Genomic DNA, 18,598 nt, shown 5'->3' on the forward strand with positions numbered 1-18,598 from the left:
ATGCGTATCCATATAGTGATTTACAGTATTCCGTTTAGATCCTTTAAGCATATTTGGTACAAAGCTAGGTGCTACAATATTAACAATTTGGTTTATTAGTTCTTCAAAGATAACCTGTTTTTTGAAAGTTGAATTTTTGTTATATATTTTTTTTATGAAGCTCCAAATTTTTGAGATTGGGGTATTTTTATTTAATTTATTAATAAAATTCATTCAACATAGCTGCTGCTTTTGCTTAAAAATCAATTTAGCTTTGGCGTGAATATGTTTAGATTTGAGATAATTTTCTAAGTTTGTGTTGTTTTTATATATCTTATAGTATAATTTTTATCAAATTGTGATTCGATGAGGTTTCGGAACAGAATCCAGTCAGCTGAAAACTTAATCAATTTTCTGGCAGGTATGATATTACCGGGAGTGTATTCTCGATATAGTGTGACATGAATAGAAAAATGATTAGTTCCAAGGGTATCGTTAATAGGATTCCATTCTGAAAGGCTAACGAGACTTGGAAAAGCTCGTTAGCCTTTCAGAAAAAGAAGAGCCCCAACGAGTGTGATGACAATTAAAATCGCCACATATAACAATATCACCCTGCAGCTGTGAAAAATGTTTAGTCCAGTCATGTTTAGTTACTTGTATTTTGGGAGGTTTATAAATACAAACTAAGGAAATTTATATATGCTGCACAAACTTCAATGTGGGAATGGAAATTTTTTCCATTCCCAATATTAAAAACTAGACAATCTTTTATAAGTATAGCAATGCCTCCGTATCCATCTGATCTATCTACACGCATTATATTAAAACCTGGCAAATTGAATGTTCTATTTTGAGATAGCCAAGTTTTATTTAGAAATATTATGTCAAACTTAGTTGATTCGTTAAGAAAATTAAAGAGATTGAGTTTATTTTTATTGAGTTACAATTCCATTTAATTATATTCATCAATCAATAATAATTATCATCACTATCAGAATCATTGTAATGGATCGTACCTAAAATTGTTCTTAATTCTGTTTGTGTTTCTTGTAGTATTTGTTAATTTGGGATTAATAAATTAAATTTTTTAAACAGATTTTCAAAAATATCTGGAAGTTTTTGTAAAATTTGTATTTCTAATTTTCTTTATATGATTAAAAATCGGTTGCCTTTAAAGTCGGTTTTACGGGCGAAGATTTTACGTGACAACGTCTTTTTCTCGGTAGAATATTTATTGATATGAATATTATTAAATTGCACAATAGGAACAAGGAATTGAATGAAAATAAGAATTGCACAAATTTTAACTATACAAATATATTTTGTTTACTAAAACATTGTACATGTAAACTTAAACTTAACTAATTTCTATTTGAGTGATTTTGTTGAGGATAGGACGATGATAGGAGAAATATGAAATGAAAGGAAGTGTTTCTGCTGTAATGTGTCTTGAACGCCAAGAACGCTCGAGAAAGACAGAGACACAAGCACGGAAGCACGCACCGATTCAACGCGCCTAATTCTCTAGTGCTGCGCGCGCAGCGGACCGATCATGTTTGAGTGGGAGAGAGACGCAAGGCATTCGCCGGTCCGGCGGGCCTCTCTCTCGTTCGGTGACTTACTGTAACAGACGTGAGCGGGCGTTACACTTTTTCATGAATGACTCCGAGCCACAACCTAATTTAAGACGTTGTCACGTCAAAAATTCCCTGTAGGGATTAGGAATAATATTATTTGAAAAATCGGTAAGATAGTTTCGAAACAAATTCGATAATATTATTTGAATTTATATTTTTAATTTTGAAAAGGGGAGATTTATTTACAGAAACGGGAGAGACTGCTTTTCGTTTTTAGGTTGTTGCATAGAGGGAAGTGGTACCCAGTCTTTACTACTTGTGTTAGAATAGTCGCTAGAGTTGGTATTACCATTTAATTCAGGAAAATTTTGAAGATTATGTAAAATTTCGAATTTATTATTTGTAACAATTTTGGAGTAAGATGGGTTCTTTATTAAAACTTCGGCTTCCTTAAAAGATACATTTTGTTCACACATAATCTTTTTAATCTTAAATTGTTCCTGATATTTTGGACATTCTTTTAACCATAGATTTATGGTCATGTTTTTCACAATATATTATTATACAATAATTGTTATAAATGCATTCAGCATCTTCTTTATCATGATGGATTTGTCCACATTTTTTACATTTAATTATTGTGCTTTTGCAATATTTAGCTGTATGGCCATACCGGAGACACTTAAAACACTGTACGACCGGGTAAATGTAAGGTTTAACAATAAATCTCACTAAATTATTCTTAACTTATTCTTACTCTTAACAAATTGTGGCAAGTTATTTCCTTCATTATCTTGGTGCTACAGCCCTTAGAGGGCCTTGACCTTCTCAAGCTTTCTACGCCATTCTATTCTGTCCCTCGCTTGCATTTTCCAGTTGCCGACTCTGATCTTCTCGGCATCTTGTGTTACCCCGTCCATCCACCTCAGCTTTGGTCTACCCCGTCTTCTCATTCCCACGGGTTGCGCTGTTAGAATCTTTTTTATCATGTTTGACTCAAGGGCCCGGGCTATGTCCTGCCCACTGCAGGCTGTTTGGCTTAATTATAGTGGTAATATCTTTACCACCAAACGTATGCTTGTAGATATTCTGCAGTTCAAAGTTATATCTACGCCTCCATATTCCGTTCTCACAGACCGCTCCGAATATCTTGCGTAGCACCTTTCTTTCAAAAATGGATAGAGCGGATTCATCTGTTTTCGTTAGCGTCCATGTCTCTGATCCATATGTGAGAATGGGGACTATCAGTGTTCTATACAGCCTTATACGAGTTTTTTGAGACAGACGTTTGTTAGTTAAGTACTTTGATAGACCATGATAACACCTGTTTGCAATTATTATTCGCCTTTTTATTTCCTCAGATGTGTTATTATTGGGGTTAACCGATGTCCCTAGATATATGAACTCTTTGACTGCTTCGAAGTTTTGGTCATTGATCTTTAAATTTGTGTCAATATGTCCAGCTTTTGTGTTTGTGTTAGTCGCCATGAATTTGGTTTTATTTTGATTTATCTGTAACCCCATTCGTTCTGCTGCTGCTACTAGCTCGGTTAGGATTTCCGCAGTTCTCGCCCTAGTTCTTGTTATAATGTCCACGTCGTCTGCATATGCTAGAATTTAGACTGATCTATTAAATATTGTTCAACTGCTATCTAAATTAGCGTCTCGTACAACTTTTTCTAAGGCGACATTAAAAAGCTGACACGCCAGCGCATCTCCCTGCCTTAACCCCCTATGTATTTGAAATGGGGTTGACGAGTTGTTTTGAATTTTTACTGCTGATAGCATCTTCGCCATTGTCACTTTTATCAAACATATGAGTTTTTTTGGAATTCCTAACTCATTCATAGCGTTGTAAAGACTTGGTCTTAAGACACTGTCATATGCCGCTTTAAAATCGACAAAAATATGATACATTTATACATATAAGTCATTTCCTATAAATGTTAAAACGACCATTTTTCTTGGTATAAACTGTACATCATTATCAGAATCTGTAATTTTACGTTTCATTCTTTTAACGTTAACAACTTTTTTGTCGCTTTCAATATTTTCTAATATGTATTTTTCGTCCAAAACGGTGTCCACTTCTCTAATAATAGCTTTTTTATGATTAAAGAAGTTAGGAAGGTAAGATACTAAATTATTATCTAATCAATTGATGTCCTATAATGGAATTTGCAATACTACAAGTTTTAACTATAATTTTTACTTTGTTTCTACCAACTAACTTAATATCGATAATGTCTTTTCTAAAGATTGAGTTTTTAAATAAATAATGACCAACTTTGACAGCTGATAATCGACTATTTAAATCACAAGGTTCTACATAAACATAGTATGGTCCAATATCCATGGAATTATATTTATTATTTAAATTATAAACTTTGTTACCTGTATCCTTAGAGTGGGGAATTTAGAGTAAGCCTGTATCCATGTTATTCTCTATGACATCTCTATCTGGGGGATCCTTCACAGACATGGAATTGTCCCCGTCCGAAGTATTATTCATAATAATTTTCCAATGTACTTACCGTATTTAGCGTATACTATATACAATACCTTAAAACCTGACTAATTTGTGAATTAGATTAACAAACTACACGAAAGACAACCTTTCTGGCATACGTTTCGTGTAGAACTGAATAGAATTTGTGCGATTAGTACTATTTAAATCGTAAAAATTCGTGAGAAACTTTGAAACTTGTGTTTAAATTTCGAGAACCGTCGAGTTTTGAGGGAAATCCCGAAACAGGTCGATGTTTGTTATAAAATAATCATCTTATAACGTACATGGAGTAGGGATGACGTCACCGATGTGGGTGTAGTGACATAACTGTTAATTTTTTTAAATAGAAATTGGTATAATGCGACACCTCATTTGAAGGAGAATTTAATTCTCTATTTAACGACATTACATTTTTAACTAAAATATTTTTTAAGGGTACAAAAACAGTTTTTTATTAGTTTAAATTCGACTAAATTACAAGTAATGATTTAATTCATTATGTACTTTAAATTAACCAAATTATGTATAACAATTAATTTAAATTAAGAGCGTAGGCGCAAAATTTCGGGCCAATGCTTTTTAAATGCATTAATTTTTTTTCGAATCCTGAGAAAACTAACAAATATTTTTGAAAAATTTAAACGCAGAATGAAAGATTACATTATAACCGAGGGCCGAAAGTCCATTAGAATAAACAAAAAGTTTTTTTGAATGAGATATTTGAAATTAAAAATGACACTAAATTTTCTCTTTTTTTTTCACCCCTGTAACTTATTAAAATAAACATTATAGAAATTTTCAGGGACTTTCGGCCCTCGGTAATAATGTATTCTTTCATTCTTCTGCGTTTAAATTTTTCAAAAATATTTATTAGTTTTCTCAGGATTAGAAAAAAGAAGAATGCATTTAAAAAGCATTGGCCCGAAATTTTGCGCCTATATCTATACGAAATAAATCTGCTAGCGTATCTGGCTGTTATTTTGGTTATAATGACCAAATATTAGACTGCATTTCATTTCAGTTGAACTTCCACAAATGTTCCTGATGATGAGTTGAATAACTCGAAACACGTGTAGAGCAATGGTGGAGTTCCGATTGAAATGAAATGCAATCTTTTACTTTCATTTAAACGTCTTTCTCTACGTAAAGAGCGAAAAAGATAGTATTTTTCAAAGGTGAATCGTAGATGCATGTCGAAGTAAAATGATACTTCTAGCGTCGTTAAAAGCCTCTAGAAAGGGTCTTTGAATTTGCAGTTCACCTAATTTGCTATCAGAGAGAGGTCTCTGGACTTCTTGTTATTTCGTATATATGTCGCTAGCGTACCTGGCTGTTATTTTGGTTATAATGACCAAATTAGACTAAGTATAATAGACTGCATTTCATTTCAGTTGAACCTCCACAAGTGTTCCTGATGATGAGTTGAATAACTCGAAACACGTGTAGAAATGAAATGCAATCTTTTACTTTCATATATATATATATATATATATATATATATATATATATATATATATATATATATATGTATATATATATATATATATAATTTGGAGAACATACTTCGCCCTTACTCAAAAATTGGTGATACACGACTCGGTGAAACCAAAGTTACCAGCCAACTGAATTAGAAATCCAGAAAATTTAATCTATGAGAAATGTCAAAATAAAGTTGACATTAGTCTTTATACAATATTCAAAAAGTATTAACACAATTTAAAAGATTAATGTTCTCAAATAAAATCTGATATTTTCTTATATGTTTAAATGCAGTATGTGAGATTAAAGATTTGGTTTAAAAGGAAATTTTTTAAAGGTATATGATTTAAAAGGTAAAATTTACTGTAAAGCTGGCATCTCACAGAACGTGGAAAAGCGCTATTCGGTGGTTCACGTCCGCAAACAGAAATAGGAAATAAGTAATAGTGAAAAGAGTAGAGAACACAGTAGACACACAATGTTAGTGTGAAATTAACAAATATTTACTTTTTGATAACAACCCCAATGGAGCATCTCCTCTCGAGAACTTTTAGTTTTAGTGTAGTTTTGTCCACCAGTGTTGCCGATTTTGGGTAATTTATAAAATGATGAAAATTTTAAGACTTCTAACTTCGTTAGACTACTCCATAGTAAAATTACCACGACACTGACCGTAAGTATCCCTAGTCGCGTCGAAAGGGTTGAGGAGATGTGTACGTGCTATACATCAACTTCCAACCTCATTTAAGCCGTGCTCGGGAGAGCACTCGCTCACCGTAAATAGACAGTTTTGCCCTATCGCAGGGATTGTGAACCACAAATATTAAGGAAAAAAAGACGGTATTCTACGCTGCGTTGGTTCACGTCTTTAGATTTTATCTTTTTGTATTATGTATTTTTTATTTATCTTCGTTGATAAAGAACGCCGCTCCACGTTTTGTCAGATCCCAGCTTTAGGGGTTTTAAGGTACAAATAGAAGGAGGTGGTGACGACATCGTATGTTGGATATTTGGATTTGTGTTAATATGGTATTCCTTACCTTGAAAATTCCGTGATGACTAAGTGATAGTAAAGGGTGACGAGAATTTAAAAAATGATGAACATAAATAAAAGTTTGGTCATTTATGCAGTCACACTATCATCCTAATAAGTTGATCAGCTTAAGTCACTAACTTTCTAATGTCCTAATCAGCTTAAGATGGAATACTGGTAGTTCTGTTATGACATTGTGCCGCCACACTCAATTCCTAATACGGTAATCGGCTTGAGTCACTAATTTCCTTATATGGCTATCAGCTTGGAACAGATTCGATATGGGTAATTCGGTGACGAGATATAAACACAGCGGAAGGCGATAGATTATAAATTGGTATCGTAAGTTCGTGACGAAAAGTAATAAATATAATTTGGTGTGATTAATTCTGACCATTGTGAACGAGTTTGATTAATAAAATAAATATATTTGCTTAAATACGTATTTTAACTATTTTAATAGACGATATCAGAAGTGTGTTAAAGGACCTACGGGTAGAGTTTAGTGAACTGTTTTTAGTATTAGGCGAATGAAAGTGTTTAAAATGCCGAAACGGAAAAAGTCCAAGCGAAATAGTAGTTTAAGTAGTGAAACCACAACTATTTCGTCCACGGATTCTTCGCCGGGACGGGAGTCAAGGCTTACGAAAACGAAAAGAACACATAAGTCAAGAAGTAGATCTAAAAATTCAAAAATAAATAGAATCTATATGCCTTCGCCTTTGCCTCAAATTTAAGAAAATGCCACAAAAATAAATTCACCATCTACATCTTATAATTTTACGAGTCTCTTCTTCTTCTTAGCCTTCTGTCGTCCATGTTTGGACATAGGCCTCTCCCAACTCCTTCCATCGGTATCTATCCTGAGCAACATATTTCCAATTTGTTTCGGCTATTCTTTTAATGTCATCAACCCATCTCATATGTGGTCTTCCTCTTGGTCGTTTACTTTCGTAAGGACTCCAATGAGTAGAAATATTGAATCCGTAAGTTTTATTCCTGAATTTAATCCACTAATTGGAGAAATAAATCAATGGATTGAAATAATAGAGCACAATGCTAAGACGTATAGTTGGTCTGATAATTACATTACATTTCAAGCGATTTCTAAGCTTAGAGGTACCGCTAAAACATGGTACGCTAGCTTTATTGAAAATGAAGTTGCATGGTCTCAATTTTCTTGGGCAGAATGGACATCAGTGTTAGAAAATACTTTTCAAAGTTCACGTATGATCTTTTTATGGACGTAGCCCATCACAAACCAACAGAGGGTTCTTCATTATATGTATTTTAGTTTGAACATTTAGCAAAAATTAATAAACTTAAAATAAATTTTTCCAAATCAGATAAGATTTCTTTAATAATTGGTAATATCGGAGACGAAAATACTAAATCTGCTATTAAAGTTGCTCAAATCAAAGATGTCCATTTATTGGTAGTTTATTTAAGAAATAAGCTTTATCACAAAAGTCCAGAAAAATTGCCTGATTTAAAAAATTAAGTTATTTTTTCCAAATCGAATTTAGTACATACTAACAAATTTGTTAACAATAAATTTAACAAAAATAAACTTTGTATGTGCTGTGGAATTCAAGGTCACTTAAAAAAGATTGTCACCACAGAAACCAAATATGCAGGTTTTGTAAAATTAGAGGTCATATTGAACAACACTGTGTTAAAAAGAACAAAGAATGTCAAGAGACAAAAGTAAATAAAATGAAAACAATTTAGAAAAAAATTAATCTGTTAAACAAATACAGTTTAATTCTTCCGAAAATAAATTTAATAAAATTATTTTCTTAAATGATCACAGCCATACTGCATTCATTGATTTTGGCAGCGATTATTCGCTAATTTCAAAAGAATTGGCAGATAAGTTTAAATTAGAAATAAAATCATTAACTGAAGATGTAAAACTTTCCAGATTTTTGAGAAACTCTTTATCAGTTGAATATTATGTATTTGCTAAAATAAAAATCGATTTTGTAGAATTAAATATTATGTTGTATGTCATGGATAAAGATTGGGTTGATTGGGTAATGACCTTCTAATACTACGAAATTTTACAGAAGATGTAAATATTATGTATTATAGGATAGATAATAGTTTAACATTTAAATATAAGAAAGACTTAGATAAAGAAATAACTACAGGAAATATATCTACACACGAGAAAATGATGTTGGAAAATATTTTGCTAAATCATGAGGACTGTTTTTATACAAATTTTAAAGCTCTAAATAAATTGCATTCTGTTGTTATGAGAATCTATATTACAAGTTCAGATGTAGTTAAGTTTCGTCCCTACAGAACACCTGCAGCTGACAAAGAAATTTTACAAGGAACGATACAAGAATTATTGGATGTAAATATTATTCGAAAGAGTAATTCATCTTTCGCAAGCCCTTCTTTTCTTATTGATGAAAAAGATGGTCAAAAACGTCTGGTGGTAGATTATAGTCATGTAAAAATATTTCAAAAAAGATACCTCTAACAATGTCGATAATTGAATAAATAATTGACAGCTTATAAAATTATAAATATTTTACGTCCTTGGACAGCAGGATATCATCAAATTTCTATGGCAGATAACTCAATCAAATACACAGCATTCGTTACTAGTCAAGGACATTAGGAATATTTACGCTGTCCCTTTGGATTATCTAATGAACCGACTGTATTTCAATAAATGATGAACGAAATATTTGAACTGTTTAAACAAAACAGTATTACTCCGTATTTGGATGATATCTTGATTCCCTCAAAAAGTGTTGAGGAAGGTCTGGAACTGTTAAATAAAGTATTGCAAGTGTTAGAAGATTATGGTGTAACTGTAAAGAGTCAAAATCAAAATTTTTAATGATAAAAATTACCTACTTGGGATATGAAATTTCATTTAATACAATTTCACCAAGTAAACATAAGATTGAGTCAGTAAAAAATTTCCTTTCCCAAATAATCAGCATCAATTAAGGTAATTTCTTGGATTTATATCATTTTTCCGAAAATTCATACCAAATTTATTTTTAGTCACTAACTTCCTAATGTCCTAATCAGATGGAATACTGGTAGTTCTGTTATGCCATTGTGCAGTCATACTCAATTCCTAATACGGTGATCGCTTTAGTAGACGATATTTAAGCACTGAAAGATAAAAGTTTGTAAGAGATAATGAAGTGATGGAAAAAGAATTTGAAGAAGAGTGGCCTAACTAGACCAGTTATGAAATCTTAAAGTAATGGACGATAGGGAGGAAGTTATAGTGGGGTATATTGTAATAGCGATTAAAGCTGTAAGTGTCGGGATTAAAATATTGTAAAAAAATTGCTGATAAAATTGGCAATATTAATTGTAGTTCGAAAAGAGGAAAGGGAGTAGAAAATTATAGACCATTGTTGTGAGAGCCGGTAATGAAAAGTAAAATGAGCTATTAAAGCACGTGAGATTGAATTTGAAAATAAATAAGGTGTAAGCGAGTACTTAATCAATTTGGTGTCGGAAGCTTATGATTTAAAAAAAGTCAAACAATGGTGTAAGGAATTTAAAAAGAAGGTTGTACATTTAGATGGAGTGGAACATTAACAATCTGATAACCAACAAAAATATGGTACTTTTTAAATTTAAACCTAAACTGTTACATAAACTATACAAATACTTTAGAGTAATATTATGGAAAGACGTGGGGCAATTTAACTAGCTTAATGATCTGGAATAATATCAGGAATGACAGTTGAATTTCAATCACTCATTTGTTGATCATAACAAACTGTCAACGCCAGTTTTGTCCTCCACATTTTATCTATCTATAATTGATTAAATGCATTCATAATAGCAGTAAAAACATATTAAATGTACGAGAGACATACCGTTAATCACGTTTATCCTCACTCAAAGCAACAATTATTGGAAAAACAATCGCAGCAGTCGATTTGCATTTTTATCGCTCAAAAATTGATAACCACAAACGTGTTTGAAAGGGAATATCAGCAGCTAAATTAAAATTGGGCATACGTAGATAGTAATAAACTCTTACTTCAAATGATTAATTTACAGAAAATGATCAGAAAAATTTTTAATAACAAAAAATTATGTAAACTTATGAAGACCAATATGAAATATTTCAGAGTGTCCGGTTTGTTTATCAGTATTTATATGTATACTTGTAATAAATAAATTATATAACTATTTTTTTGTTGAAGAGGCCGTGGTGTCCTATGGTATTAATTAAATATATACATAAATAGTTAAAGATACTTTATATAATTTACATTAAAATATGATTTCTTTTACCGTCTATTTCGTGGTCTTTCTACTGATGGTCTTCCAATTTGGGAACCGTGTCTTGCCGTCTTTACTACTCTGTTTAATGTCATTTGGCTTATATGATCGTTTAATTCTATCCTTCTATTTTTTACCCAGTCTTTGATGTTCTCCTCCTTATATCTACGTCGTATATCTGTAATTCTAGCTCTGTCCCATAGTGTCTTCATCTCTAGTGTTTCTAATATTCTTTTTACCCCCTCTGTGCCAAGCATCTCTATATTGTTTCATTGACGCAACCTGCGGCTTTGTTTGCTCTATTCACTTGATCTTCCTCTTCTGTTTGGAACTTTCCGTAGCTAGATAGTGTGGAGTATAGATATTTAAACTACATCAATTGTTCTATTATCTGACCTTCCAGCTCCAATTTACATCTTAGTAAATTTGCTGTTATAACCATGCATTTTGTCATTTTTGAAGACATTAACATTTTTAATTTTCTGGCAATTATATTAACGACAGACAGCGTATGCTTTATCAAAGCTGTCAATCATCTTTACTGTGAGAGAGTAGTATTACGTCGCCTACATAGCAGATTATTTTAAGGTGTTTTTCTCTCATTTGGTATTCTTTTTTAGTGCTTACTTTTTTTATTATTTCATCAATGATTAGGTTGAACAATAAAGAACTCAGGAAATGAAAAAGACAGTAAAGATTCCATTTCACGTACAAATCGTCTATGTATCTGTTTATACGTATTTCGCTTTAATAAAGCTCATCAGAACAGTTATTCATAGGCGTTCTCAACGTGAAAAATAGATCTTTTCTGTCTTTGGGAAGCAACGATAAAATGGCTTCGAAACGGACGCAATAGCGACATCTGATATTAAATCCGTAAAATAGTTTCAAAACACAATTCAGATTTCTGCTTTAATCTCAACCTTATATAAATGCAAGGTATAACAGACGTTGATAACGATGTTAATAGAGACATGGGGAATCTAACATCTTTATCAACGTCTGTTATACCTTGCATTTATAGAAGGTTCAGATTAAAGCAGAAATCTGAATTGTGTTTCGAAACTATTTTACGGATTTAATATCAGATGTCGCTATTGCGTCCGTTTCGAAGTCATTTTATCGTTGCTTCCCAAAGACAGAAAAGATCTATTTTTCACGTTGAGAACGCCTATGAATAACTGTTCTGATGAGCTTTATTAAAGCGAAATACGTATAAACAGATACATAGACGATTTGTACGTGAAATGGAATCTTTACTGTCTTTTTCATTTTATTCGAATCTACTCTGTATGAGTACAAGAAACCAATTCGCTAACGATTTCTGCTTAGTTGAGGAGACATGTCGTGGAATGCAAATTTTAGATTCCCCATGTCTCTATTAACATCTTTATCAACGTCTGTTATACCTTGCATTTACAGAAGGTTCAGATTAAAGCAGAAATCTGAATTGTGTTTCGAAACTATTTTACGGACTTTAACTCTAGTTAGATTATTTCTTCTTGTACTTTTACTTTTATTGTGTTGTTTTGGTATATATTTTCGATCGTTTTGATTATGCCCATAGGTACAATAAGTGAATAATGTCCTTTAATTTGACTCTGTCAAATGCCTTCTGAAGATGCACGAAACACAGATATGCCGGTTTGATTTATTCTAATGATTTGTTTTGCCTTATTATATATATATATATATATATATATATATATATATATATATATATATATATATATATATATATATATATATATATATATAGCGTCCATGCATGATCCTTTCCACTAAAACCTTGTTTTTCTGCCAGATTCCAGAGATGTTTTAAGATATTTTTATAACACCTTTTTCCTTAATTATAACTTATTTTTTCTATTGATATTATATTTACATATCCATTATGGTCATTAATTATCAATCTTTATGCTCTCACTTTGAAACTATTATATAAAAAAAATTAATTGTTATGTAAATGTAAGATGACTAAAATGTAAATGATATATTTATAGTTTTATTTCCCTATTTTTTCTTACATCTCTACAACACTATCTATTCTGATCTTTTATTTGAATTTCTACTTATCGCATTTCACTTACATCAGTGACTGTTAATAATATAAGTTTTTAGTCTTGCTTTTACTTTTATCGAAACATATTTTGACTTTATTCTTACATGCTTAACATTCTTAAGCAGTAATGTAATCTGTTGTTTTGTTATTCAAGATCTGAGCTCATCACTGTCCTGGCATTTATTATAACTTTGCATAACCAATACAAAATATTAATAAATTAAAAAAATTTAAAAAAAATTCTTCTAATAATTTTATTTTATCTGACTCATTCATATTGACAATTAAGACATATTTTATACATTTTAAAGTACTTAACTTTAACTTAAGAATACTCGTCAAGAAAATAGTTAAAAATAGTAAATACTATTTTTTATGTGTTTGTCCCATGAACAACAAAAATCCCAACAACAGCTTTCCACAAATTGCATATCAAATTTTTATACCTTGATTTTTTTTCATGGCTAAATCTCTTATGACAATGTAGTTAATATATTTTGTAAATCAAAGCAGTATTTCGATATAAAACCAGTGACGGCTCGCGAGTAACGAAAGAGGTAAAGCCAATCCTGTTTGAACTATGGACTTTATTTTTTAATACTAATAGGTTAAGCGCTGAAATACAACCCCGTTCTCAAAGCGTGACAGAGAAAACTGACACAAAGTAGTCCCTGCATCTCTTTCTAACGTATCGGGTTTATTGACCAAGTGACCTAAAGGACCAATGGGAAGGCCACTTGGTCGATAAACCCGGCCCATTAGAAGAGACGCAGGGACCGCTTTGCGTCAGTTTTCTCTGTCGTACTGGGAGAACGGTCCTGTATTGTAACCGTTCAGTATATTTGTATTATATGTCCATGGTCTCGATACCGTTGGGAAGTATTATAATAGAGAAAGACTTCGCGCAAGACAGACTGACAGCTCGTTCTACATGATAATAGGGAATGTCCTATGAATATATGTATAGTACAATAGGATAGGGGTGAAAAAAAAAAAAAAAATTAACAAATAAAAACATAAGGATTAACGTAGAACGTGACCCAGTGGCTACAGCTATGTCATTAACTGTAGATTTGTTTCATTTTTTTCTTTTTTTAGCCATTAAGGTCACCCCTCAGCATAGTACGACAGCAGGCAAAACTTACTGTTTTTATTAAAAGTTTTGATTCAGCCTTAATCCCTGAGTGTGTCAAATGAAGGATCTCTCGGGTGTTTAAATATAATATAAGAATAAGAGAATAAGAATATAACAATAATCTAAGCTTCCGTGGAGATCTTATATTATATAACAGATTTGCCTGAGCCTCGCAGACTTGTATAATAGTTAATGCCAGATGTATAATAAATCAATTTAGCTGATTAAGGCCAGTGTAGAAGAGACTGCTTCAAAAGAAGAAAAAAAAAACCTTATTCATTCATGCTAGCTACAGACGGCCTTTATAGAAAAGATTTTTTACTGTTTTGTGTTTTCTATTTGTTTTTGTCACATAGTATTGTAAGATATAATTTCTAAATTATGTATTATTTGCAGTAAATGTACCTTCTAAAGCTGATCTTGCCAACCCACAAAAATATAATTTACCCTTGTCAAGAAACATTTACCTCAAAACTGATGATAACGTTACGTTAGGAGTGTGGCACATTTTAAAAATTGAGGAAAATCCAAATCATGGGAAACAATCCAATGATAGTATATTTAAAAATGCCCTTCTAGATAGTACAGATACTATAATATACTTTCACGGTAATACTGGAAGTAGACTATTAGACCATAGAATTGAATTATACAAGATATTAAGGAAACGATTCCACGTAGTTACTTTTGACTATAGAGGTAAGATGTCATTTTGGTACAACATTTTACATGCATTATTATTATTTTTTTATAGGTTTTATTCAGTAACATATTTTATTATTATTACTCACCCTATTTCTCTTATTTTATTTATTATTTTAGTAGTCACTTCCTTCTATACTAAGCAGTTCTTATATGTCGACTTTTTATTTGCTTTGTTTGTCTAGTTGGTTATATTGTGAATCTTCAGTAGCTTGTTCTATGTATCTAAGTCTTGGTTCATTTTTTGACATTCTTTCTATTTATGGCCGTTTGACAGCACACTCTGTTATAAACGACTGACTTGTTATTATTTAGACTATTAACTCATCAGTATCATCTATTTTACTTTTGCACATTTTTATTCTCAGTTTTAACTCTTTTGTGTTTTTATTCAGTTTTTGGTAGAATTTGCTAGCTTTTCTCTTCTTGCTTATTTCGTCTTGAAATTGGCACTATGACCTTTTTTCGACACCTTTCTACTCCCCTTACCTTTTGGATTGTAATTCAGTATTTTTTTGGATAGTCTTTCGTTTACCATCCTATATGTTCTCTTCATTTATCTTTACAATGAGCTCTTTTGTGGTTTACAGCGTAGACATTAACTTCCTTTCTTATTAGATATCTTTTTGTGCAGCCTTTAACTTTTCTTAAAAATCCCATATCAGAGTACATAAGTAAAGTTACGGCCATAATTTTATAAAATTTATTTTTTGTATTTTATATTATGTAATATATTGTTCTATTGATTGCATTACATATCGTTTTGAATTTATGTATATTATTGTCTACATCATATTTATAACTTGTGTTGTATCCCAAGTAATAAAATGTAATGTTTGCTATATTAGTCTATTGTGGTTGAGTGTTTCAAAACAATATTAGAATTATAAAGTGTATAAATTGTCTGAGTTCTGTCTCATTATCATTTGCTTGGTCGCAACTACTCTGGGTATTGATAGATTTCCTACATAGGCGTTTAAATCTTTGCAAGTTAAGACGTGGTCTTAATAAAGTATATTTACTTACACTTGATAATATACTTTTGTTGAAAATATATTAGAAGTAAAACGGTATACTACAAATAAGCTATAGTTTCAAGTTTGCCACTCCTGATCATATTTGATTAATATATGCACATTATTTTCATTTAACAGTAGAAAAATTTAAAACCCCATCTTCAAATGTTCATAAATTTTTTTATTATTTCAAATACTTAATATTTATTTAATTTTATAAATATAAAAAACTAACAATTTTATTGCAAAACTTTGTCCGTTGCTCAGACATTTTTTTTTAGTGTTTTGTTAACAAACATTTTAGGTTAGTATAGTAAGTTGAATAACAATAAAGTTTATGTGAAGATATAATTAAGATAAAAAATGCCAAAGAAATCTAGTTATTGAAAAAATAAGAAATGCGAAAATAAAGAAAGAAATGCCTGTATCGTTACTACGATACCTGTACGAAAAGGAACAACGAAGCGGTTTTATTATGTAGTATTTAAGATACACACTATGTATAAATCATATTTAAAGACAATAAATATAATTTTATAAATTTACCAAAGCCTTTATTTCTTTATAAACAATTTTATTCTTTATTAAATAAAAAATATATTTTTAACAAATATTTCTTTATAATAAATCAGTGACATATTATGATGTAGGGGAAATGTGCCTATGATGGACCCCTTAAGGAAAAAGCTCCATAATCATTTTAATTATTTACTTAGCAAGCTTTAAATATGACCACATAACGTCTTGTTATTTGTATAATATGCAAATGTTTCAAATTTTGATAAAAATTAAGATGACGAAAGTTATGCATAGTTTACTAAAATCCTGTTAAGGGTCCAACATGGGCATATATGCGCTCATGATGGACCCTTTGATACGCCCATGATGGACCCGTTGCATTTTGTATAAAATAAGTAAATATCAAATTATTTTATTAAACTAAAAGATATTCTAAACGATAAATAATATTACAAATAGGTATTTTTAAGAAAAAAGTTTCATGCACAATTTACGCACAAATTGTTTACGTCCAGGATTTAAATCTGTACTTTTATTGTGACACCAATTCTTACATACTTGACAACGAATCCATCTTTCTTTGGATCGTGAATGCGAAAATAGTTCGTTACAGTAAATGCAAGCTGCATCGTCCGAGTCGTCTTCTTTAAAACAAGATTCACAATCGTCTTCAGAACTATTTGTAGTTGAAACACGAACTTGCCGTTTCACTTTTCTTGAGTCTTGTTTTCTTTTTTTTTGCTTCTTTTTTTGCAATTTTTTGTTTTATATCATCAATTTCTGGCGTTGAATTTAAATATCCTGTTTACCCCGTTTTCTACCCCTTTTCTGAGTTACTTCAGATACTCCAGCTAAAGGAGGAGGACAAATATCTTCGACCGAGATGTTAAGGACTCACGATGATGTTGATTTTTGATAAACCTTTAATCGAAGAAACATTTTGGTTCCGATGTTAAGGTAGTGAGTTCTCGTCAGAACATCCTGGTAGTGGGTTTTGTTCATAATTTTCTCTATCTGCTGTTATAGACGGCAAAAATTGCCAATCCTCGAAGACATCTGGATTGAACGGTTCTATTTCGGTCTTTTTAAATGCATTTATTGCATTTGATGGAAAAGCACTTTTTAAATATGCTCTACTAAAGATACTGACTCCTTTATATTTTGTAACTGTTTTACCTGGATTCTGTCGCAGCCATAATTAAATTTCTTGGCCGTAGTAAGTTTGAAGTGGTCTAAAAATTCTACGTCCAAGGGTTGAATGTGATGAGAGCAGTGAGCAGGAAAACAAAACATAATATTACCGTTTTCTTTTGCAAACTGGAGAGCTTCAAAACTTTTATGACTATCATGACCATCGAGTAACAACAAAACTTAGTTGGTTTTAGAAGCATTTGAATACCTTAAAAAATGTTTTAGCCAGAGACAGAAAATGTTGAAAGTCATCCATCCTTTTTCTTGAGCGAAGGCTATACTTCCAGTAGGTGCATCGATCATAAGTTCGTCTTTCTTTTTCTGTCAGTTGTCAAGCAGGACTCGTCCATGTTTAAAACTGTAAAAAAGGCACATATATTTGGTTTATTAAAAGCTTGAGCCTTTGTCAACGAAGTATTTTCTGGAGTTCGTAATGATATTCGAGGATTTCGCTTTAAAAAGCCTCTGACCCATTTCCAGCCTGCCATCTTGGTTTCTTTATTAAAACTGTGGCTAATATTGTTTCTTTCAGCTACTTCGTATACAAGTTTTCGTAAATGTTTACTGGTCAGGCCAAAAAATACGAGCTTTCATGGTGATAAATATGGTCAGCAATTTCCTTTTCAATAGCAGTGGAAAGTATTGGTCTTCGTCCTCCCAAATCACCTTTGGTACTTTCTTGTTGCTTATTAAAGCGCCTTTTCAAAGTCGGTTTGGAACGTTAAATGTTTTTGCTGCCAGCTTTTAAACCCCACAGTTTTTCTTATATGCTTTTTAAAGCTTGCTACATATTACTCTCATTCCACTGTTGCCTTTTATGAAGATCCATCCCTGTAAAATGTATTATGTTAATCGTTAAGTAGCAACTTATTTCCTTTTTCCTATGATGGATCCCTAGCCCGTCATAGGTAACGACAAAGGAGTCTATCATAGGCAAATAGACAAGACAGTCAATTTATTTCTGTTACTTTTGTTTTGACCATTCTAACCTTAAACAAAGTATAGTATTTGACAAAGAAAGTGTAGTCATTTTATACAAAACAAAAGCAACACTTAGCTTAACGTATATTACCAGTAAAATATAACTTACCAAAAATTTTTATTAGATCAGCAAC

At 31.4% G+C, this 18,598-nt stretch overlaps 1 protein-coding gene across 1 annotated transcript in view; it reads left to right on the top strand.

The window, feature by feature from the left end:
- The window catches only part of LOC140447650 (lysophosphatidylserine lipase ABHD12-like), a 165,093-nt gene that overhangs the window by 80,258 nt on the left and 66,237 nt on the right, over positions 1–18,598 (top strand). Inside the window, exon 3 of the mRNA XM_072540426.1 lies at positions 14,452–14,754. Coding sequence (XP_072396527.1) covers positions 14,452–14,754 — 303 coding nt within the window. The remainder of the gene's footprint in view (positions 1–14,451; positions 14,755–18,598) is intronic.

The sequence above is a fragment of the Diabrotica undecimpunctata genome, chromosome 8, assembly GCF_040954645.1.
Source record: "Diabrotica undecimpunctata isolate CICGRU chromosome 8, icDiaUnde3, whole genome shotgun sequence".
NCBI lineage: Eukaryota > Metazoa > Arthropoda > Insecta > Coleoptera > Chrysomelidae > Diabrotica > Diabrotica undecimpunctata.